The sequence below is a fragment of the Mirounga angustirostris genome, unplaced genomic scaffold (genome assembly GCF_029215605.1).
Source record: "Mirounga angustirostris isolate CCGP_5_RB_7025 unplaced genomic scaffold, mMirAng1.0.hap1 SCAF_3, whole genome shotgun sequence".
Lineage (NCBI taxonomy): Eukaryota > Metazoa > Chordata > Mammalia > Carnivora > Phocidae > Mirounga > Mirounga angustirostris.
Window position 1 is genome coordinate 130,353,291 of NW_026991711.1, and position 23,450 is coordinate 130,376,740.

The 23,450-nt window shown below is 34.7% G+C and overlaps 1 protein-coding gene across 7 annotated transcripts in view; it reads right to left on the reverse strand.

Moving 5' to 3' along the window:
• Window positions 1-1,347: 1,347 nt before the first annotated feature.
• Window positions 1,348-23,450, reverse strand: part of GALNT3 (polypeptide N-acetylgalactosaminyltransferase 3) — a 97,645-nt gene continuing 75,542 nt past the window's right edge. For all 7 annotated transcript variants that reach the window (XM_064586637.1, XM_045868707.3, XM_064586638.1 and 4 more), the window contains 9 exons: window positions 20,002-20,174; window positions 15,371-15,520; window positions 13,319-13,553; window positions 12,717-12,834; window positions 11,052-11,252; window positions 8,297-8,428; window positions 8,007-8,108; window positions 3,309-3,461; window positions 1,348-2,441 (listed from right to left, as the gene is read on the reverse strand). In XM_064586637.1, coding sequence (XP_064442707.1) covers window positions 2,319-2,441; window positions 3,309-3,461; window positions 8,007-8,108; window positions 8,297-8,428; window positions 11,052-11,252; window positions 12,717-12,834; window positions 13,319-13,553; window positions 15,371-15,520; window positions 20,002-20,174 — 1,387 coding nt within the window. In that variant the 3' untranslated portion in view covers window positions 1,348-2,318. The remainder of the gene's footprint in view (window positions 2,442-3,308; window positions 3,462-8,006; window positions 8,109-8,296; window positions 8,429-11,051; window positions 11,253-12,716; window positions 12,835-13,318; window positions 13,554-15,370; window positions 15,521-20,001; window positions 20,175-23,450) is intronic.

Consider the following 23,450-nt stretch of genomic DNA (forward strand, 5'->3'; position numbering starts at 1 on the left):
AGAGCAGTATTTGCTCCTGGATATTTACTCTAGGGTAACAAATTGAGAAACAGAAATTGTGCATGTGAATGGGCATCCGTGTATCTTTCACAATACATATTAGTATTTAGCTATAGTAGTAAAAATACCTTTACTTATTAAAGAAATACCAAATATGAATAATAAGCTGTCATGTCATGAAATATAAATCATAATGTTACTATGCTATTTCAAAAAAAATTTTTTAGGGGCGCCTGGGTGGCTCAGTCAGTTAAGCATCTGTCTTCGGCTCAGGTCATGATCCCAGGCTCCCTGCTCTGCAGGGAGCCTGCTTCTCCCTCTTCCTCTGCTTGTGCTGTCAAATAAATAAATAAAATCTTTAAAAAAATTTTTTTAAAGCAGGGAGCCCGATGCAGGACTCGATCCCAGGCTCCTAGGATCATGACCTGAGCCGAAGGCAGACGCTTAACTGACCGAGCCACCCAGGCTTATGCTATTTCAAAATTATTTGTCTTTCTGCTCCATAAGATCTAAGCTCAAAGGCATTATAAGACTCATTCTGCCTACCATAACTTTGGGCACAAGTTAGACATATAATAAATGTTAGTTGAATTGAAATAAATGTTGGCATTGTAATAAATTAAAGAATGTTTTTTTTTTTTTAAGATTTCATTTATTTATTTGAGAGAAAGAGAGGGCATGCATGTGAGTTGGGGAGGAGAAGAGGGGAAGGGAGAAGGAGGGGAAAGAATCTTCAGCAGACTCTGCACTGAGTGCAGAGCCTGACACTGGAGCTCAATGCTGGGCTCAACCCCACAACCGGAGATAATGACCCCAAGATCATGACTGGAGCAGAAACCAAGAGTCAGTTGCCTAATCAACTAAGCCAACCAGGCATCCCAAGTCCCCAAGAATGCAGGTCTTTTAATGCAAGTTCAAAGTTACAAACAATGAAGTGAAGGAACCAATAATTTTAAAATATTTTCTTTTGTACAACTGAGGCTCAGCAACATTTAAAATATGAAGCCAATCATACTTTACTTCTTAAATAAGAATACAAGAGATCTCTATATAAAATGGACCAAAAAGAAAAGTGTTAAATCTATGTAGGCATCACATTTTTAAAAAATTACTCTATTAGATGCTCAAGGAATATCAGAAATTAGTACAAAATTTTCAAAATATCTAACATAGAATCCTCCACTCCCCATTTTTTATGCCATTACCACAAAATACTTGAGTTTTCCTTAAGAAATATCTGACGGCTCTACAATAGGTACTTAAATTAAGTATACAAAATTCATGCCCCCCCATCTAATATGAATTATATATTTTATCCAAAAGAGGAAAGAAATTTAAATCAAGTAATTACAACAGTGATAAGGATTCATTTTATTGTGTTTTCCACATAGAAGGATTTTTTTGATGAAAAAAATTCTTTACAAAGACAATCTAAATTGAATCAGTAACAAATAAAATTTAGCTTTTAAATGAGTCAAGTATTCTGCATTTGAAATTCAATTTCACAAACATTCAAGATTAGTGAATTTGGTAAGAAAAAAGGACTAGCAGAAAGGAAAAAGACACCTTTTCAACAGATAGTACTTTACAGTTTTTTTTTTTTAAATATTGCTTTGGGAAAACACACAGTATAGTTATTTAAGAAATATCTTTTAAGCAAGATTTAAGTGCTTTAAGTCAAGTGGGCTTCAGACAAAAAAATATTTTAAAATTTGCCAAGATACTGAAGTGTTAAAAATATTCTCCTTAATCATTTAATTTCATGTTTAAGGAAACCTATGACAGATAAGTAAACAAAAGGCAAAAAAGTTTACTTGCATTTTTATATAATAAATCCTAGATCTATAAAAATTTCCTGGTTTATACACAAAGGCCAATGCTTGACCTTCACTGATCCATTTCTATGTAGTTAAAAAAATATGGTATCAAATCTTTCTCCCTCCCCCCAAAAACTAGAAGAAATATTTTAAATTGTGAGTGTGTGAATGGAGCTATGCATATCTTTGAGTGTACAAAACACACATACATCACTTTACTTAGAAAATTATTTTCATCATACTGTAAACATCTCTTCCCCTACATCTGGACATTTCAAAATAGTCTTTGGTATTATTAGTTATTGTGCTTTGAAACGGAAACTTAAAAGATTTCTGTAGCAGTGCTACATAGACATTTTAAGATATAAATAAGAAAAATGCACTTGGAATAAGTTACAATTAGCTGCTTTTGCATAATTTTCAAAAACTACAGTGTATGCCTAGTCACAGTTTTATGAGAAAGAATATCTCCTTTTTCAACTCCTTAATTTTAAGGAACACTTAATCATTTTGGCTAAAAATCCATTTTTGAAGTGGATCTGATGGATTGCATGACACCAAGCTCGGATGCTCTCCATTTGCTGAAAGGCACATTTTTAAGAATGGATTATATAGAAGTTGATCCTAGAATAAAAGGAAACACAACAGACATTAAATTTCAAGACTCATGGTTAACTGATAAATATGAAAACTACATTATGGTCTCATCGAAGCTAAAGGAGACTCACATACCAAAGGTACACAGTTAACTTTTAATCTTTCTCAGATCAACCTTGTCTTGATAAAATCTTGTTGGTTTCTGGTATGAACAATACCATTTATACCACTACTTTTCAGTTCACAGGAGGTATTACATAAATAAAGAGATGTATAAAGAGTAAGGTCTGAATCAAGTTTTCAAATAAGAACCATTCCATTGGTATATCCATAAGTGACAAACTCTTTTTATAAGTTATAAAAATCAGTCTTTTAGTGTTCTAGTATGGCACAGAACAATTTTTAGGTAAGAATTGCTATGTTCCAGCTAAGCCTTAACACATATATTTAAAAACAGGAAGGATCTTTTTTGTATTCTCTCAATTCTAAATTCATTTTAAAAAACTACTGAAACAGGAGAAATGAATCACTTTAGGTGAGAAAAAGATAATGATTTTTTTTGTCTCTCTGCCATTATAAAAAAAAAAAATATGTGACTGTTGCCAGAAGAATTGTAAGAGACTCTAAAGAGACAAATATGAGCAACTATTATTAATAATTTACAAAAGTGTTGATCTGTATAAGTTATGCTTTCATTAAACAACTTGTTTCTAAGAGTATTGAATCCATAGATACATTCTCTCATCACATTGGTAGACATACACAACAAAGTTAAAAAAGAGAAATTCTGATGGATAACATTAATAATGCTATGTTTCATGCATTTTCCCAGATAAGCAATTAGAGCTAATCAAAATAATTATAGAAAGGGGTGAATTAATTGCACTGATGTACCTTCTGGATCTCCCATATCTGTTCTCCACTGGCCACTGTCCTGTGACCTTTGTAGGCACACGCTCTCAGCTGAACAAGACCTTGAGCAGCATGAAGACATAATTCCCTCTGGATGTTATGCCGAATTTCATGCTGAGCCGAGTATTCAAAATACTGTGAAAAGAAGAATGCTATTACTGACCTGTATTCTCACCCTGTATCCTCAGCTGCAAAATAATGGTCCAATAATAGTAATTTAAAAAAAACCCAGCAACCCACTGAATAATGAAGTCATGTGTATACACTCAACAAAATAATATAATAAAAATAGGTATTAGAAATATAAGCTGAGCTTTTACAACAGCAGATGCTATAACCCTTTCCTAGCCTATCACCACAGGAAGGTACATAAAAAAGTAATGTCTCCCTCCCGTGTCAGAAGTGGGAAGTTATCAGGTGGAATGGAGGTTAGCTAGGACAGGTACGTCTCAGAAAAGGACCTGGAAACTTCTAGCAAGCACATTAACTGCCTCTTCCTCTCCACAAGTGTTCCTTCTCTCTTATTCATCTCAATTAATGGCATTTTCACTTACACTAGGAACAATTAAATGAGGTAATCTCCATGTCTCAGTTTCCTTGCCTGTAAAATGGGTAATTTAATAGTTTTCCTGCCCCACAGGGTTATGAGGATAAAAGGGCTAATATATGTATAACACTCAGAAAAATAACTGGTACATGGTAAGCTTTTAATTCATCTTAGCTGTTATTACTAGGATTAATGTTTCTCTCTCCCCATATGTCCAACTAATTAATTAGCCCCTTAGTTCCACTGAATTTCCCTGTCAGATGTCACCATTGTACTTTGCTCTGTACCTCACTTCTCTTTTTCCAGCACTCAGAATCTCTACTGTAGTACTTCCAGCTAACCTGCAATTTCTATAATTTCACTCGGCTGCCAGTTAGTCTTTCATAACACTGATTTGATGTCCTACCTCCCTTACTTGAGTGAGTCACTACTGTTGCTAAGAGGAAGTCCACACTCCTTAACTAGTACATGAGCTCTTCCATTTTCAATCTTACATCAACCACTACCTGAACTCTACACCATGCTCTTTTCAAACAATTTTACCAATGTAGAACATATGCATCCATAAGTCTAAGACTGCTTTACTGTGCGCTGACTGAAATATCCTTCTGAATCCTTCTCTGCCTAGCTAATTCCTTTTTTATCCTTGAAAAGCCAAATCAAATGTTACTTTGCTTCTTTAGTTTCCCTGAGCTTGTCCTACTGAACAAAATTACACCCTTTTCAGGGTTCCTATAGTACATCAGAAATAACTTTTATAACTTTTACTCTGTTGGAATTGTGCGTGTAGCTAGCTGGCTTCACCACAGACCAAAGCCAGGCAGCGTATCTAGTAATAACATCCATTACAAATCAAATATTCCATAATGTTGACACTCCAAAGGCAAAATAAGTGAACATAATGGATTTTCAATAATGAAATAATTAGTCTTAGCACTAAAATTTATTGAGCCCTTATTATGTGCTAAGCAGGGACTGTTTTAAACCCTTTATGTGTATTGGAGTAGGCACTCCACAAACATTAGCTGAATTAATCTTAAGTTCCCCTGGTCTTGGTCTCATGCTTAATTTAGCTCCTTCCACAAATATATCCATCATTTTTATAACCTGATAGTTCTTCAGATGGAGACACTGAATGAAAATGAGTGTAGATCATGAAAACCGCATTTTGGCTATACTTCTTCAAGAAAGATAAATCTTAGGATATCAAAGGTGGTAGGAAAGTCTGTCCAATATTTTATTTCACCCACGTTATTAAAAAAAAATCATTAAAAGGCAAGTTATAAGGAATAGGAAGTAGGTGAAGATACTTAGGCAACCAAAAAGAATATGTAGTTAGCTCCCTGGGAACACTGGAGAGACATAAGCTAGAACCAGGACAAATACCCTGGAATAGGAAGCCAACGAAGCAAAGCACTAAGTGTTACAAAGTCATAATGACTTACACTGCCCTGCACCAGTATATTGGTCTGTACAGTCACATTATCAAAATACTTACTATTACTTGGCATATACAAATACTGTTACAATGGAGTTTCATGTTATACAAATATCATTATCTGCTCAAAACAGTAAAAGGGAGCATAAAGAAATGATCAAGTTGGATGATATCTCAAAAACGCTTAGCACTCAAGGAACTAAAATTTGCAGAGCAGTTTAAAGGCAATGTTTGACTGAGAAAAAAACTTAAAGGAAATAAAACAAAAAAAAATTGATGGCTATATTACAGTGCTAGAAATCAGAAGACTTTTTTCTTAAAATATAGACCGGGAAATACTATTCTCCTGCTCAAAACCCTCAGATGGCTTCTGTCACACTGAGAATTAAATCCAAGTTCCTAGGGGAGGCCTGCAAGGCCTTCTATGACCAGGCCCCTTATCTACGTCTCTGACCTTGTTTCCCACCCTGTCTTCCTGGACTACTCTGCTGCAGACACACACTAGCTTTCTGACTCCTCCACTGACCCGCCACCGGCCTCTAGCCTTGCACTCCCTCCGCCAGGACACGCCCCTCCTAGAACACAGTTCCTCTCCAATCCCTTTAGGGCTTTGCTCCAAGGTCGCCTTCTCAAAGAGGTCTTCCTGAACCTCTGAAAACAAACCCCTCTCCCACTCCCCAGGTTCACATTAACCACCTATCCTGCTTCATGTTTCTTTATGCCCAAAATTACGTATTTTTTTTTCTTTTCCTTCAAGATCACAAGCTCCACAAGGTAGAGATTTTGCCTTTTTCACTACGGTAACCCTGCAAGTGACATTATAGTCTCTAAACAAATATTTATTGAAAGAATATGTGACCTACTTCTCCATTCCCAAGGGAATTTTTAAAAGACAGCTATATTGTATTTATAATTTACAAATTATTTTAGAGACAAGACTATACAAACATCTTTATGGCAATGACAAGAGAAAAACATAAAACAACATATATTTTCAACTTTTATGATAAAATAAATGTAATGCTAGAGGAAGCCTGAGGCAAGTCTGTAAGTATTTATATTTAGTGATAAGATTTTTTACAAATGACAAAATAATTCTCATTGTCCAAAACCTTAATTTTAACTAGCATAGTCCAGTGTTATTTCCAAAAGAATGTGATTATTTATATAATTATTTTTCTTTTAATATATAGAAGGAAATCTTAAAATATGTATGTATATATATACACATACACACATATGTAGACATATACATGTATATAGATATATATGCATGTGTATATATATATACATACATATATATGTATGTGTGTGTGTGTGTGTGTATATATATATATATATATATACATATATATATATATATATATCTGTGTGTGTATCTTCATCCCATTTCAGAATTACACCTTAATCATCCAGAGATGGAACCTGTTCACTAGCTACAGCTTCTGGGCATCTGCGTCACCTACCCTCAGTAGATTGGTTCATTTGGATGAGTAGGGATTGGAACTAAATTAAGCTGAGGCTAATGAGTAGGGAGAAACATGGAAGAGGATAGACCAGGAGATAAACTGACTCTTTCTTCTTAAAACTGACATCACCAAAGTTCCATCCTCTTAAAAATAGGACATCACAAGTATTTAATATTGCAAAAATCCTCTACACCCATCTTGGACTCTCTACCAAAATACCTGCAACTCACAGAAAAAAAGACACACAAGCTCCTCTCCTTTGTACCTTCCTCTTCATACTCTTCTCATCCTGTTCTCATTCCCATCAGCTACCTCACTAACTCCTATGCACCTTCCAAAAAATGTTTTCAAATGTCCTCTCTCCAAGGAAAATGTATGGGCACCCAGTCTAATTCATTCATATGCCCTCCTTCATACTCTTGAAGTACTCTGAATGCTTTATCCCAGATCTTTTCAGGCTGACTGTAACCATTGGTGTTGAAATGTAGATTTCCTGAAGGAGTCAAAATCTAAATTGCTTGAACCCAGCAGAATATCCATCTGGCATGCAGGGGTCACTCAGTGAATTTGTTGAATGAACAAATGAGAGTCCAATCTTTCCAGGAGTTAACTTGTAAAAGGCAAGGCAAGGAAGCTAAATACTAGAAATGATATTTTCCTAAGTTCTGTACCCATAGTAGGCCAAAGAGTGACATGTAACATTTGAGTCTTGATTGTTGAAACAGTCAAAGAGTGGTAACAAGCAGATATATCATCAGTGAAGGATAATCAAGAACATGCCCTTATTTAACAACATATTGAAATAATATCATGACCCACAAAGATAACTTCTAATACTGCTCTTTTGGTATTAACACTTAATATAATTTGCTATTGAATGCAGTTAAGTAAATATAGCCTTTATGTATAATTTTGCAAAATCACCTTGCCAGTAGTCCCCTAACATCAAAGATCCACTTAAAAGATCCCATTTTTTAACTTCAAATGGCTTTATTCTATTATTTTCTCATCTGCCTTTCTACTGAGTGGATAAGCCACTTCAAGTTGTTTTCAGAGTCAGAAGGAGAGTCAAAATCAAGTACTCAGCAACTTTAATATTAATTGCCAAACTTAACCTAAAACATTTTAAACAGCCATTTACCTGAATACAAAGCTGATCTGGGACTTCTAACAACCTACTCGTGTTTGTGTCAGTGAAAAGGGAGGACTTTTAGTTCAGGGCTCACCTGGTTTCCCCCGAGGCCATGACATGTGTACAAAATTAACGGTTTGCCTCCTTGATTATTTTCTCCAACATCCAGACACAGAGGCTGACCAATGCTTTTAATCTGAAGGAAAATTTTCAAGTTATAGAAAAAAATTTTAATCTATGTGGTTGATATATTTTTTCAATTAATTTCAATAGTAATGCAAAATCTCAAAAGCCATAAACCAGAAAGTATTCCAATTTTCCCTGAACCACATAAATGTTTGTGGCAAGGCATATACCAAGTAAAAAGGAGCCGAAAATACTCACATATCCAGATATAACAGGATTAAGGTCTGGCACATATGCTTCTGGATAAATAGTGTTCAGATACCATGTAAAATTTTTACACTGAAGGCGGTGCTTTATTTCAAATCTTTTTGAAAGATCACCAAATGATTTCTGGAGAAAGATGAGAAGTAAAAAGAATGCTTAATCAAAACAGCACTGACAAAGGAGTTTAAATGCTATGATTTGTATTTATATTTGGGTCTTAAAAAAAGAATTCTGGGCCAAAATGCAAGATGCAATTTAACTGCATTCACCATTTATTCAGGCAACAAGTACGCTTCCCTGCTTGTTTCTGCCTTGAAAGAGAATCAAGTTACCACTGTGGGTGCTGACTTAAGCCTATTTTATTCTTTCTTTGTGCTACCAAACCTCCCTTACTGAGGCAAAGATCTTTAGAGAAATGGTAGTGGGAGAATCCAAAATTGATCCTCATTTTACACCCAAAAATTATCTGTGAAGTGAGGTGTGAGGAAGCAGGTATAAACAAACAGTTGCCAGGACACCTGGGCGGCTCAGTCAGTTAAGCATGACTCTTGATTTTAGCTCAGGTCATGATCTCAGGGTTGTAGGATCAAGCTCTACCTTGGGCTCTGCACTGATCGAAGTTGGCAGAGAAAATATTTAACCTTAATTGAAATGATAAGCTTGAGTATTTAAGCTACTTATATATTTTATATATATTCTCCCTCTCCCTCTGTCCCTCGCCCTCCCCACTCTCTCTCTCAAAAAAATTACATAAATAAAATAAAGAAACAGTTGCCAATACAATCTAATTCGTATCTCTTCTCTAGTCAAGACTACAAAAGACAACACAGTGGGGCATAATTTTTTTCTAGTTTTAAGGGTGTTACTCCTTAACAATAACAAAATATTCATAGAAAAAGGCAAGTTTTTAATCAATTGCATTTTATTTTCCTTTATTTTAAAAAGACTAAGAAAAAAAATTTTAAAGAACACTGTTAAACTGAAAAGGTATTTGGTCTATAGGCAAAATTTTAAAGAAAAATTATATTTAGTACCTAAATATATACAAAGTTTAAACACTCAAGCTTACCATTTCAATTTAAGGTAAATATTTTCTCTGCCAACATCAATGTCTTGAATCCAGGGGTTTTAGCAAAAAGGGTAAAACTCTAAAGGACTTCTGGCTAACTCAGGCATTTTATCACAAGATCTGTTTGCCCTGTGGTAAAAACAAGGGTTTACTGGCTTGCTTGCCCCTTTGTGGGTGACAAGGGAGTGTAAGCTGCAGTTAGTGTCCACCTGCCTGCTTAGCCAAGTACCCGTGTGCAGTACACAGTCTGCCCAATTTGTCCTGCCGGCCTTACATAAACAGATAACATCTAATCCAGGAGTGCTCTGACTTTGCATCTTACTAACATGTTACAGGGAGATACTGGAGACCAAAGAAAAGCTGGAAAGAGGTAACCAGACCTTTTGTTGTAACAGTCAAAATGCTAATGCCCTTTAATCTCAATATATACCCCCTGCAAATCAGCACTGTTTCTTTTTTTTTTTTTTTTTTAAGATTTTATTTATTTATTTGAGACAGAGAGAATGAGAGAGAGCACATGAGAGGGGGGAGGGCCAGAGGGAGAAGCAGACTCCCTGCCGAGCAGGGAGCCCGATGCGGGACTCGATCCCGGGACTCCAGGATCATGACCTGAGCCGAAGGCAGTCGCTTAACCAACTGAGCCACCCAGGCGCCCAATCAGCACTGTTTCTTAAAAAGGGTTGGGTGCCATTCACTGAGGCACACTCCTAAAACGTCTAGTTCATTTACCACAACCAATATTGAACCCATTGGACCTCAGTGCCAATGTATTAAGCATCACAATTCTGCAAAGCTTTTATCCGTGACAGGTCAGTAACAACAGTGCCATACATTTGTGAACACTTACTTCTTTATTTCATGACTACTCTGGGAGATAGGCAAGTATTTCACCTCTCAAGACGGAGAAGCAGAAAGAAGAAGGTTGGCTGAGCACACACCCCATGTTGGGCCAACCTCTCAACCACCCTATGAAGTGTCATCCCATTCTACAGTCTCAAAGGGGCTTTGCCAAGGTAACCCCTCCAGCAAGCAGTGCAACCAGAACTTGAAATAAAAAAAAAGGCTTGGGACACCTGGGTGGCTCAGTTGGTTAAGTGTCTGCCATGATCTTGGGGGTCTGGGGATCAAGCCCTGCATCAGGCTCCCTGCTCAGCAGGGAGTCTGCTTCTCCTTCTGCCTCTCCCCTCTCCCCTCTGCTTGTGCTCCCTCTCTCTCAAATAAATAAATAAAATCTTTAAAAAATATTTTTTAAAAAGCCTTAATATTCCTGGTTTATTATCCTGCCACATTCTGACACTGTGTCCAGCCCCAGTTCAAAAAGCCACTTAGCACCTTTCTTAAAGTGTTAATTGCATCACCTAAAACCAGTTAAAAGTGGTTCCACTTAATCTTACTTTTCTTTGAGGAAAATCCTGAACCAAGGCAGTTACAAAAACGAAATATCTTCCATATTTAAAGAGTAACATCAAGTGGAATGCCTAATTTTTTTAAAAAGCAGCTTACTTGACTTTTCCTTAAAAAGAGAAAAAAACTGGCATCAATAAGATATATTTTGAGTTTAAAAAACCAACTTCAAACATAATTTTTTACAATGTTTTGTACTTGAACTGACTCAAATAAAAGAATATGTGAACTTGGTGTGGATTTTAACTGTAATTTAATTATTTAGCTCTAACTTACTTGTTTAACAATTTTTGCTGCATCTGTGTTTCTCCTATAAAATATTTCCTTGTATTCATCCATCCAGACTTCTGCAAGGCGAACTTGGTTGCGAGCAATCACCTGAGTGCCTTTTGGAAAGGTATGAGGGCTTTTGCTGCGAAAAACATGTCCAACAACAGAGCAAGGCATAATCTCCAACTGCCCACCACATTGCCATACCTGATAATTAATGATATTTGTTTAATTTACAGTATATTTACAAAACCAAAATGCTGCTTTTAAGTTCATCTTTAAGATACTAATAAAAACAAAATATAGAAAAGAAATTTATTATAACCACAAATAGTCTCTGTCCCCTCCAGTTCAACTTAAATTCTTAAATAATAAAAAACAGTTTTATGAAATGGTACAAAAACTAAAGACAAAAAGGCATATTTTCAGAAAGTAATTTAATAAAATAGTGACTTCAGATCTTTCATAAAAACAAAGCCCCACGTTTCTTTTTTTTTTTGCAAACAATTATGCAGGCTCTCTAATATATACACCAAAGACCAAAGGCTCTTTTGTATTTGACTTCTACCTTCTTACACAAGCTACATGGTCACTTCACTTGAACCAAAGGTTCTCTCTTCTATGGCAGGAACTAGCAGTCTTGGAGTAAGTGGACCCAGACTCTGTTTACCCCTTGCATATTCAATTTTGTAATTAAGAAAACAATTCCAGATAATACCCAAGTACAGTCTTGCGAAGGAGTTGGTCATTATAAAAAACTCATACCTATTTAGAGATAGAGGGTCAAAAAACTTATTTGGGAAATTATTAAATCAATACCTACTCACTTAAAAATCTTTAATACAGCAATCAGTTCTGCCGTAGTCACTAAGCAAAAAATCTAAAATGAAGACATGTTTAAATAGTCTGTGCTAGTATTAGGGCAAGAGGTCATATTCTTTTTTTTAAACAAATGAGAAAACTCAGTGGTATATTTAATTCAACAAATTGTGCCTGAAATCTAACATGTGTTAGGGGTTGGGAATACTTAAATGAATAAAAAAAGGCCCTCCCTTGAGCAGTTCAAATTTGGCTAAGACCATCATTGCCATTATGTGATGAAGCCAGAACTAAAACTTAAATCTTCTAACTCCTAGTTCAGTTCTTTTCCCACTACATTCCAGTCTAAAAGATGAAAAATGAATGACAGGGTCATTGCAGAAAATGAACTCATGAAATCAAATAAGTGTACGTGGAGACCATCCAAAGTTTTTGTTTTGTTTCTCATACTAACTTTTAATATGCATAGGAAAAAAAAAAGCTCATTTAATGCAAAGAGTTAATGTCTTTTTAAAATTATACACAAATGTTTTTCCATTCTGACTCCCTTGATAATCAACTCATTTCCTGAAGCACTAGATTAAATTATATTTATCTTGGCTGGAATTCAATAGCTACAAGTGCATTAATTGGTGCTATTGGCTGAACACAGGCGTTTAACTGATTCCTCTTGTTACATTGGCAGCAATGAGTTACATTTTAAAAGAAATACCCTTATTCTAAAATTTCTAGCAATTAAATTTTAGAAAGCACAAAAAGTAAAGACTGCACACATCTATGATAATCTGTATCAGCCAATTAGAACAAAATGTGTATTTTACTGTTTAATATGTACTATATTTATAAACTTACTCTGAAAGACATTTCTATATTTTCACCTCCCCAGATTTCCATTTCTTCATCGTAAGTTCCAATATATTCAAAATATTCTTTTGATATGGAAAAAAGGCCTCCTGCAAAAGTGGGTGTTCTGAAAAATAATCCATTGTCAAACTTCGTTATAAAAATTAAATAAGAAAGAAGAACTTATTTAAAGAGCAACTGAATCAAATTCCCAAACAAATTAAAGAGAGATCACAATTTCAAAAGTTTTACATAGGTTAATAAAAACTAAAAATGCTATCTTCAGAGTCAAGTTTTGTGGGGGTGAAGGGTAGTAGTTTAAATATCCTTTTCCCAGCAGAACAAAATTATGAAGTGTCTTCTAACCAAGCCTAAAGATTCTGAAGTATGATTATGAGGAAGACTAAAGACCTCGCTTACTTCTACTTCCTACTCAGTAATATCATGCGTAAATATATATATAAATGGCTTTTTATTCCCTACATAGAATGTGTATGTTCTTTATCTCGTTAGTGTGAATTACCTTGGAGGCAAAAACTGTAAAAAACAAAGAGTGATTACATGTTTAAATAACTGAACTGCATATAAGACTTGGAGAACAATCATCTTACTTAATTGGGTAGGTTTCATCTTTCCTTCTTTGCCTCTCGTGATCAGGAAGCGATTCCCAGCCAAATGAAAGACTCCAGTCAAAGTTTCCACGGTTGTGATTACTTCCATAAGGAGAAGGTTTGTTGAATTCAAACGTGTTTAGATCTATGGATGCAATATCCGGACTCACAACTGCTGTGTAGTTCTCGGCTATTCTAGCCAACAAAGGTTCTAACCAGCCATAGAAACACTCACCTGAAAGGAACATAATTCTAATCAATCCAATGAAAACACTGAGGGTTTTCTCCTTTGTTTTTTGAAGACAGTTTAGAGAAATGAATAATAGTCAATTGTGTTTTGAACATTTAACATCGAGGAGATTTCTTAAAGGTTTCTTGTGATGCGATGAGGGTAAAGCAAGATTCAGCATAGTTCGGAAAGTTTGTATACAGGAGATGATTTTTTTTTTTTTTTTTTACCTTAGTGAGGAAGTAAAATGACACTGGAGTATTTAAGTTTCAGATGCTGTGTTTCCCTCTGAAACGAGCTATGAATCAAACGTAACTTCTTGCTGATCCATGCCACCTAAACCCATAAGTGTTCTGATTTATTAAACTCTCCCTGAGTAAGGTGTAGTAACCAAAATCGTCATTTCTCTGACTGAGTTTTAGGAGAAAATAAGTCAAGGAGTCAGAATATTTTGATTTCAGCAGTTGGAGAAGGACCATTCAAACCTGCCCCAGCCCTAATGGAAAGTGGGGGCAAAGGAATGCCATAAAAAAATCTTGGCCTGGCCAGGCTCACTTAACACACAGAATTCGGGAGATTCAGTCCTACCCAGGCTTCCCCATCAGGCAGAGTTTGGCAGTTATTAGGAGGACCACTTGGTATCATGGAGATCCATCAAATACATTTGCCTGATTGGAAGAATGCCCAGTCTGACATAATTGTAATTTTGGACCAGGAGAGGAAATATTGGAGAATGAACCATTTCCTTTTTTAAACATCTCTCTCTTCATTTAAGAGCCAGGTATTAAGAAAGTACTGGATATGATAGCTCAAAAGAGACTCAAGCAAATCCAAAAGCCCTCTGTAACAATTAGCATATAACCAAAACCATTTGCCGGGTCAAACATAATCTAAGGGCTAGTCAATTCAATTCAAAACTAAATGCTCATACAAAGAGTATAACCAACTAAATTTATAGCTGAGGGACTAAGTGACATTTTAGTAATCCCTAACATGCACTTTATTTTTTTAATTTTTTTAATTTTTTCATTTTTCTAAGATTTTATTTATTTTTTGAATGAGGGAGAGAGGGAAAACAAGCAGGGGAAGTGGGGGAGGGAGAAGCAGGCTTCCCGCCGAGCAGGGAGCCCAATGCGGGGCTAGATCCCAGGACCCTGGGATCAAGACCAGAGCCTAAGGAAGGCAGCCATTTAATGACTGAGCCACCCAGGCGCCCCTCCCTAACATGTACTTTAAACATGGGCTCTAAAAATTCTATATACTTTCTTTAAAGTCATTGACACTGGAGAACAAAACCATTAAAAATAAAAGGGAAAAAAACAGTAGCAATAAAACAAAAATTGATAATATTCATTTTAAAATGCCAGAAGAGGATGGAACACAGCACAAGAGGAGTCTGCAAATCTTTGAAAAAAGAACTAAAATACAGAAATTGAAAGTATCAGGACCAGGACAAAACTTTCATTCATTTTAAACTGTTAAGAATCAACAGTAATAAGGAAAAACTTTTTTTCTTTTTTTTTTTTGACAGAATGAGCATTTGAAAAAAAGCCCAGGCAAGGATAACTTGCTGGGGAAGTTGGTCACTGAAGGATACTGGAATTGAGGAGCCTAAAACACAGAGGAGGTAAGAACTCCATTAAGTTAAAGGAGGTTCCTACCCAGAGCTGTAATCTGCTTCGGCCATCATTGCTATAATCACCAGTTGAAAATGATGTTAAAGAAAATACAATTAGTCATTTAAAGAAAAGTCGTCTTCAATTTTTAAATTGGAGGGAAGCAGAGGGAAAATGTTACAACTATGTCTATACATATATACTTACAGTGAGCATCTAAAAATGTGAGTGTTTCAGCTGTTGCAACTGTTGCTCCTAGCAACCTTGCAGTGATCAGACCTTTTCTCTCTCTTTGTCTGACTATTTTTACTATAGAAAATTGTTTTATATATTCTTCTAGTTTATCATGTAAGTACTCTGTAAGAAAAAAAAATCAGGATTAATTCTTCCTAAGTTTATATTCATATATAACACATGAAGGCTAATTAAAAAAAACCACAGAGCAATGATATCGCCACATTTGTTGTCTTAACAATTGCACACACTCTTCCATTAGGATGAAAATTGTATATTTAGCTCTTTAATGAAAAAAAATATAGCTATATATGCAAATCTTAACTTCTGAACTACTATAACACAAAATGTTTTAACACAGACTTCTCCTGTACATGAAATATCAATAAATATATTTGGGAGAAAGCAGAGACTTCAAATGGAGTAGACCTCAGGAGTTAAGAAGACTCATTTAGGGGTCTAAGAACATTAGCTAAGGGAGTGAGGGAAACTGAATTTGGCCAAAAACATATTTGACACTTTTTTAAAATTGGGATTTAAATCTGGAAATTTAAAGAAAAATGACAAGTATCAAAAGGATTCTGATACTTAGGCAGTGATAAAATAATTTAAAACCAAAACATTAAGGAAAATGGCAAATAGGAAAGTCCAAGGCTATCGCAGTTTGGGAATATTTTTACAGAGTCAGCATAAAATTTTTGAAAGCTTTGGAGTCCCCTGACACACAATTTTTTTTCCAGTAAAAATATGACAGAAGAAGGGAGGATGTAGGTGAGGAATGAAGCTAAAAACAGGCTAAATCTTGTTAATGGGTATATAATTTAAGATATTCATTCCAATTTGGATGAGAGACATGATAAGCAAGAGTTAAAACAGTAGATAAAAGAAGACACATTAATCACATCAGTCAGGTGTTGCTCATATCGTGAAACAACTTCTTAAGTCTGCTTTTTCACCATTAAATTCATGATTTTTTGTTGAGTATATAATATAGTTCCTCAGGTAGCCTTCTTAGGCTCATAGTACAGCCTCAAAAAGATCTGGGAATGCTGAGAACATCAATAAATGTCCTAGGGTAGATGTTTGCTTCTGCCAGATTTCAGAAGCAAGCACAGATGACTTCATCTGTGATTATGTTTTTGTTTTTTTTCCTATTCTCCAGTGGTACAGATAAATGAGTTGCTTATTCAAAGCTTAAACATTCATAAAGAAGGTGAGAGTCCAGGAACAACTTCTGTGGAAAATAAATCTAAACACTGTTGCCACAGAGTAACAGACTAACTTTTTAACTGCCTTCTCAGGTACCTCAGAATTCATTCTCTGAAAGACAAGCAGGATTGTAATTTATCTTAAAATATAAATCATGGATATTCCTGTTTTAACCATAGATTTGACTTGTAAAATAAAAACTTATATAAAAACATTTCAAAGGTCTAAATGGGGATTTTTTTTTTTTTAATGGAGTCACTACAGATTCCTTCAGTAAACTGTCTCACTGTTTGATTTGTTAAGGAATTTTTCATTTACCCACAACTTCTGAACTTCCTATACATTTTTATCTGCCCCTTAAATTCAGTCCCCATCCATACCCATCTTTTTGTGAGGTTAAGAGCACAAAGCTGTGAAATCCGTTCTCCTGGGTTTATCTATTTAGAGCACCATTACTTTTAGCTGTGTGACCTTAGGTAAGTTATTTTATTTTACCTGTACTTCAGTTTATCTCTAAGATGGGGATAATAACACCCTCACAGGGGATTGCTGGGAGGATAAAATGAAAAATTACTATACAAATAAAGCATTTAAGACAGGGCTTACCACGTGACCTAAGCTCTGACAATGTTGATTATCTTTTGTTTTACTATCATTGGGACTTACCTATCTTTGTCACTTGATTAGCCACATATTTTTGCTGCTCTTCCCTAAACCAACTGAAATCAGGGATTATCATTTCTACCTCACACACTCCTTTACAGTGACTAGGGACACATTTTCCATAGTGGGTACTCATCATTAGATAGACCATTTATTCAGTAAGACAAATTAATTACATTAGTATGCAAAGATATCCCTCACCAAGAAAACTATTAATTATTATAAAGAATTATAAAAATATCCAGGACCAGGTGCCTGAGTGGCTCAGTTGGTTAAGCCACTGCCTTTGGCTCAGGTCATGATTCTGGAGTCTCAGGACTGAGTCCCACATTGGGCTCCCTGCTCAGCAGGGAGTCTGCTTCTCCCTCTGACCCTCCCTCCATCTCATGCTCTCTCCTTCTCTCTCTCTCAAATAAATAAATAAAATCTTAAAAAATATATATATATCCAGGCCCTTTGACCAAGCAGTCTAACTTACCCAAAGATACAATTCAAATGGAGGAAAATAACACAAGCACAAGGATATTCATTAAACACTGTAGAGTGAATAAAAGTGAATGGTTAAGTAAAATGGTCCATCATGGTCACCAAAAATAAAGTTCTGAAGGTGAAAGAAATGGGCTAATAATAATATTATATGAAAACGTCAGATTTCAAAATTGATTTCTGGCATGGATATAATTAGATAAACATGTTTATTTAGACAGTGATTAAGAGAGAAATAGAAAAATTAAAATGAAATAGGAAGATTATGATTGGATATCACTTTTTTTAAAAAGAGATTTTATTTATTTGAGAGAGAGAGCACGCGTGTGCACGCATGAGAGCACGAGAGAGAGAGAGAGAGAGAGAGAGCATAAGCAGGGGGAGAGGCAGTGGGAGAAGCAGACTCTCCGCTGAACAGGGAGCGGGGTGCGGGACTCAATCCCGGGACCCTGGGATCATGACCTGACCCAAAGGCAGATGCTTAACCAACTGAGCCACCCAGGGCCCCTACTTTTCTTTCTGATTTCCTTTAAATCTATTAATTTTATTTGTACAATTAAATAATAGAAGTTACTTTCAACTGAAGGCTTACTACAAGTAGCCTTATTGTGGCCCCGATTTCTCACTGCTTGAAAAATCAAACAAAATAAAAATCATCTGAGAAGAAAGCTCACAAAACCAGAGCAGGATTTTTTTTTTTTTTTTTTTTTTTAACGACAAACCCTATGAGAGACATGCAGAACTTAATTAAATGTCACTTAAAACTCTATGGACTGCAGACCAAGTAGAAAGAATCAGAAAAAATTCTGAACATTTTAAGCAGTAAATAAATTAGTTGATTACAATTAAGTGGTGATATAACCTGGGTAGGAGGACTGGAAATTCAAGTCAGAGATCTGTATGTAGTGTTACCCATGAGGAGGAGACTTGAATTATAAAACTTGCCCATTTGGTGAATTGGTTTCACATCCAGGTCAAAAATCTCTGGTGATAAGCAACCTTATTCCACTTAGATGTTAATGTAACTTCAAAACATAATCTCAATTCACTGATATTTTGAAATTATAGAAATGTTTAGGATTGTATGTAGAAATAATTAAATAAGCCCGGTTAATAATTTTATGTTTTATTCACTTATTATCATTTCTTAAGTCTGGATAAATCTTGTTATTGATGACATGTCTCTTAACAAGCAGTATTTTTTTTTCTTTTTTCATAGTACGTAAAGTAATGGTTTATCTTAAAATAGATGTTGCTTTGGATTTGATGAAAGAGTATTACTATCTCCATTTTATAGATGAGGAAACAGCTAATTAGTATTAGAGTTGGAATTTGACCTTAAAGAATTTGGATCCAAACTCAACTCATTCAGGAATAAATTCTGTGATCATTGAAATAATCTGTATCTGACTGATATTTAAAATACTTGTAATGTTTGAAAATTTAGCAACATAGGGTATTTGTCTGATTAGCTTTGTGATTCCAATTTAAAATGTATAATTTAGGACCTGACAATTGACTGGTAATTTTAAGTATAAATGCATTAAAGAATTTAGCTAACTTTGTAAACTATATTGGCATATTTAGCAGCCAAAGTAAAACAGAATGTAGCGACTCTTTAATGATTTTTAACTACTCGTTTATATTATTAATATATTATTTATATTAACTCATCTAATCTTCAAAACAACCCTAGGAGTTATGCACTACTTATGTATTTCCTCAATTCTAAGCTGCACAATTGGAAACTTCTTATAATCAATGGCATCTTTGTTTAATTGTCTGTGAGGGTTTTTTATTCAAGTGGTAAATAAACTAATGATGTATCATACAATACATTTGATGGAATATGGCATTTTCCCCATTTTACTGAGAAAGAAACTGAGACATAGAGGAATTAAGTAATTTGCCCAAGTTACATAGCTGGTTAGGACCAGAGCTGGGATTCAAACCAAGGCAGCCTCACTCAAGGCTCAAGTTTGTGTTCTTAACCACGATGCCTTACAATAAAAGTCTTACACCGAGGACTACAAAGTTATGAATCATGGTACTTCATACATTTCTGAACTCTAAAATATTTAAATATGGACACACTTAGGTTCTCCTTTCATCCATACCTACCATTCAAGGTATTATATTCAAGTTCTGAGGTGGCATACAGAAAGTACAATATAATAAAATAGACTTTGGACAACATCAGATGGGATTTACTTGGGAAACAATCTAATTTTCATGTGCTTTCTTACCATCTACACTAGCATCATCCACCAAAATGATTTCCTTCAGCAGTATGGCGGGGGAAGAATAAAGCACACTGTGGACAGTTCTAAGCAGCGTGGACCAGGCTTCATTATGAAAAACTATTATGACACTGGTGGTAGGCAGGGGAGGACAGCGCTTAAATTTTTGTTCAATACATCTAGAAGAAGTCAAAGAAGTAGAAGAACAATTACGAATTTTATTACTTTATTTCACAGCTATGTCATTACTAAAATTATCATTATTTAACCTTTATCACCATAGGAACAATAGTGGACAAATTTTTTCTATGTAAGTTGATCTTAATGCTATGGAAATATAAATAGATCACAACAAATTTTTTTACACAGAGATCATGTCCACTGACACAGATTACATGTCAAGGATTAAAATATGCTATTGTAAGTTTTCTCAACAATATAAAACACAAATAGCATTTCAAAAAGGGAAAATAACCTACAAGTGACACAAACCTGTAAAAATGGAAAATACTTGTAATAGCTCAAATAAAAACCAAGTTTTTCTCCTTCCTTGTAGAAATCATCCTTTTTTCTTATTACTTGCAATTTTTTAAACAGTGCAACTTTATTAAATGAATATTTATCTTTGCAGAGATTCTTATTTTCCTATGTAATATTTCTCATGTTTTTAAAATCAATTTACTTAATCTATACTTGAACCAAAAGGGAAAAAATGGCTTACCATAAAATCTATTTTTTATGGTGTTTATGACTCAGCAAGACTTATTAAGTTGCTACCATATGCCATGCTGTGTTAAAGATTTTGCTCCAATAATCTGATCCACAGTTTATTTAAATAAGACCTAGCATTTTAAAATACTAAACTTAAGAATTTTAAATAAAAATCCTAAATCCACGTTAAAAAGTCCTCCGATCCTGTTACCTTATGAAACATTATGGGCACAAGGAGAGAAGTAGTTTTTGGCTGATTAATGGTACTACCCATTAGTTAAACACATTAGTTACAAATTAATCTTGAATTCATTTTTATAATAACATCTTCCTCAATGAAAATAATCTTCATGTGAAGCCGTTAGGTGTGGGTGGATCTGTACGGTCTCCAGGCTTGGAGACTGAAGCTGACCACAGTCCCTTGCCTACTGAGTTGAGGTGGGGATCAAAAGATACAACATATAGTAGAGGGCTTCAGACCACCGTAAAACCAAACAAAGTGACCCCGGGACACAAAAGATGTGTGGTCTATGGTAAAGATAAATAAAGAAAATAACTATCTTTAAGTTCACTTAAAAATCATAAATGGTTGTACAATTTTAGACAATAGAGTATAAAATCCTCCCACACAGTAAAAAGGCACCACAAATACAGTGTGTGAACAATCAAACAGTGCTGTTCAAACCCAAAGATAAAGAAGTAAATCATTCACTTATGGAGATAAGAGTCTAGCACGCTTCAAATACTCTGTGAGGGTCCGTGGAGAAACCAGAGCCCCCAGTATGATACCAGAGGCCTGGGAAAGCCACCCTAAGAGAGATACCCTATAAATTCTCATGAATCACTTTCATAGCCATACCTCAGTATGAATGTGTTTCAGATCCTTTTCTGAGAAGAGGTCTTTAGGGTGGAATATTTGTAGGGATAAAAAAAGAATTAGATTGAGGATAGAGTATTAACAGAGTGTGTCAACACTGCTGAGTAAGAAAAGGAGAGGAAAGTTATAAGTGAAAGTGATTTTGCTCTCTTGTGCCTTCATGATTTCAAATATATATGCATAATCAGAAGCAAATAATCACATTCATCCTCACTGACAGATGAAAGCAAACCATTTATTTTAGATTGAATTTTGGATAAACTACCAATTAGAAATAAAGTCCAAACACAAACTACCTATTCATAATTACTCTTGACTCACAATTACACAGAAACAAATGACTAAATATAAGCTTGTATTTTTAAGACATAAAGGTTTACAAACCAACATAAACTAAAAGTAAAAATTATTAAAAACTCCATACTATTTTCCTTTAAAAAAAAACCTTATGACTTAATTGTCTTATAAGCATTTTGGGGAGGAGTTTGGGGATTAAAAAAAAAATTTCCCTACATTTACTTGTCATGGGACTAATAAACATAATATTAATTGAGAATTACAAAAAGGTTTTGGAATTTTAAATATAAAACCTCACAAAAATTCTCATAAATAAAATCTGATCACTTTAATCTTACAAGGCTTTCCCTCAGCTTAAGCTAGGATTTATCTGCTTAACTGATAACTACTAATACCAAGTAAAGGTGTCATGTTATAACATTAATGCAAGTGATAATAAAATTTCACAGTATGATTTTATAAACCCCAATTATTCTGAAACAATAAAAAAGTATGTTAAACTTATGCTTTAGAAATTTTTTCACGTCATTTAAAGTAGTGAAATCAAACAACTTACCAAACTGACTGCGTATTGCCAGTCAAACCATTTGTAAAATTTGACATATAGATATGTGCTTAAGTTATTACATGAACATCTGCCTTTGGGAGACCCTGGATCTATATTTTTAATGAGCATGGAAAAGATCAGCAATTCTTCAGAAAATGTGTTCCTTGCTGATATAGGTTAAATTTAAAGTAAGAAAGTGTTAAATCTTCACCAGTTCTTCACAGTTCTAGGTATCCAATTCCTATCCAAAAAAGGTTCTTTTGAGTGCTTAGTTGTTTTTCACTTACAATAATTTCATTAGTGAATATTATTGTAGCTCCTTAATGCTATACTGGGGGGAAAAACTTATCTTGAGCTGACACTGACTGTCACATCAAAGAATAAAAATTATGCTTCTTGATTTGTGATGTGGATTGCTTTTTAGTCAAGACCTCTCTCCAAATCAGTCAAATGCAATACTGCATTTTAACTATTAACATAAGAAAGGAACTATTCTGTGCCTTGTTATGAAGGTAGAATATTTTACAGACATCCATTTGTTTCTTCACACATTCATTTAAAAATGATGAGCACCTTAACTTTGAATCACACAGATTAGAATAGAGAGACAGAAGTCTAATCTACACAACTTCAATATTGAGTGATTCATAGTTAGAACAGGTATTTGTGATCATAACTCTAGAAAAATATGAGTGAAGCCATAGACTTAAGTCTATAAAAGTTCTTTTCTTCAGATTCACTTCCAAATATAATTCTATCATAACCAGAAAGCAAATATGTAGGCATCGCTTGCTTGCAGTTTGTCTATCTTACACTTTCAACCAATCAACGGTGGTTTGAAAGTGGTGGAATTTATTTTAGCCTATTTGAATTCAAATAGAGCATTTGAACACAACCTCAAAGAGAACAAAATGGTTAACTAAGGAGAGCATAGTAGGATCTGGAGGGAAACCATAGTAAAAATACTGTGTACTTGAGATAACATGTAAACAAAGTGACACAAAAAGCAATGTTGGCCTCTCA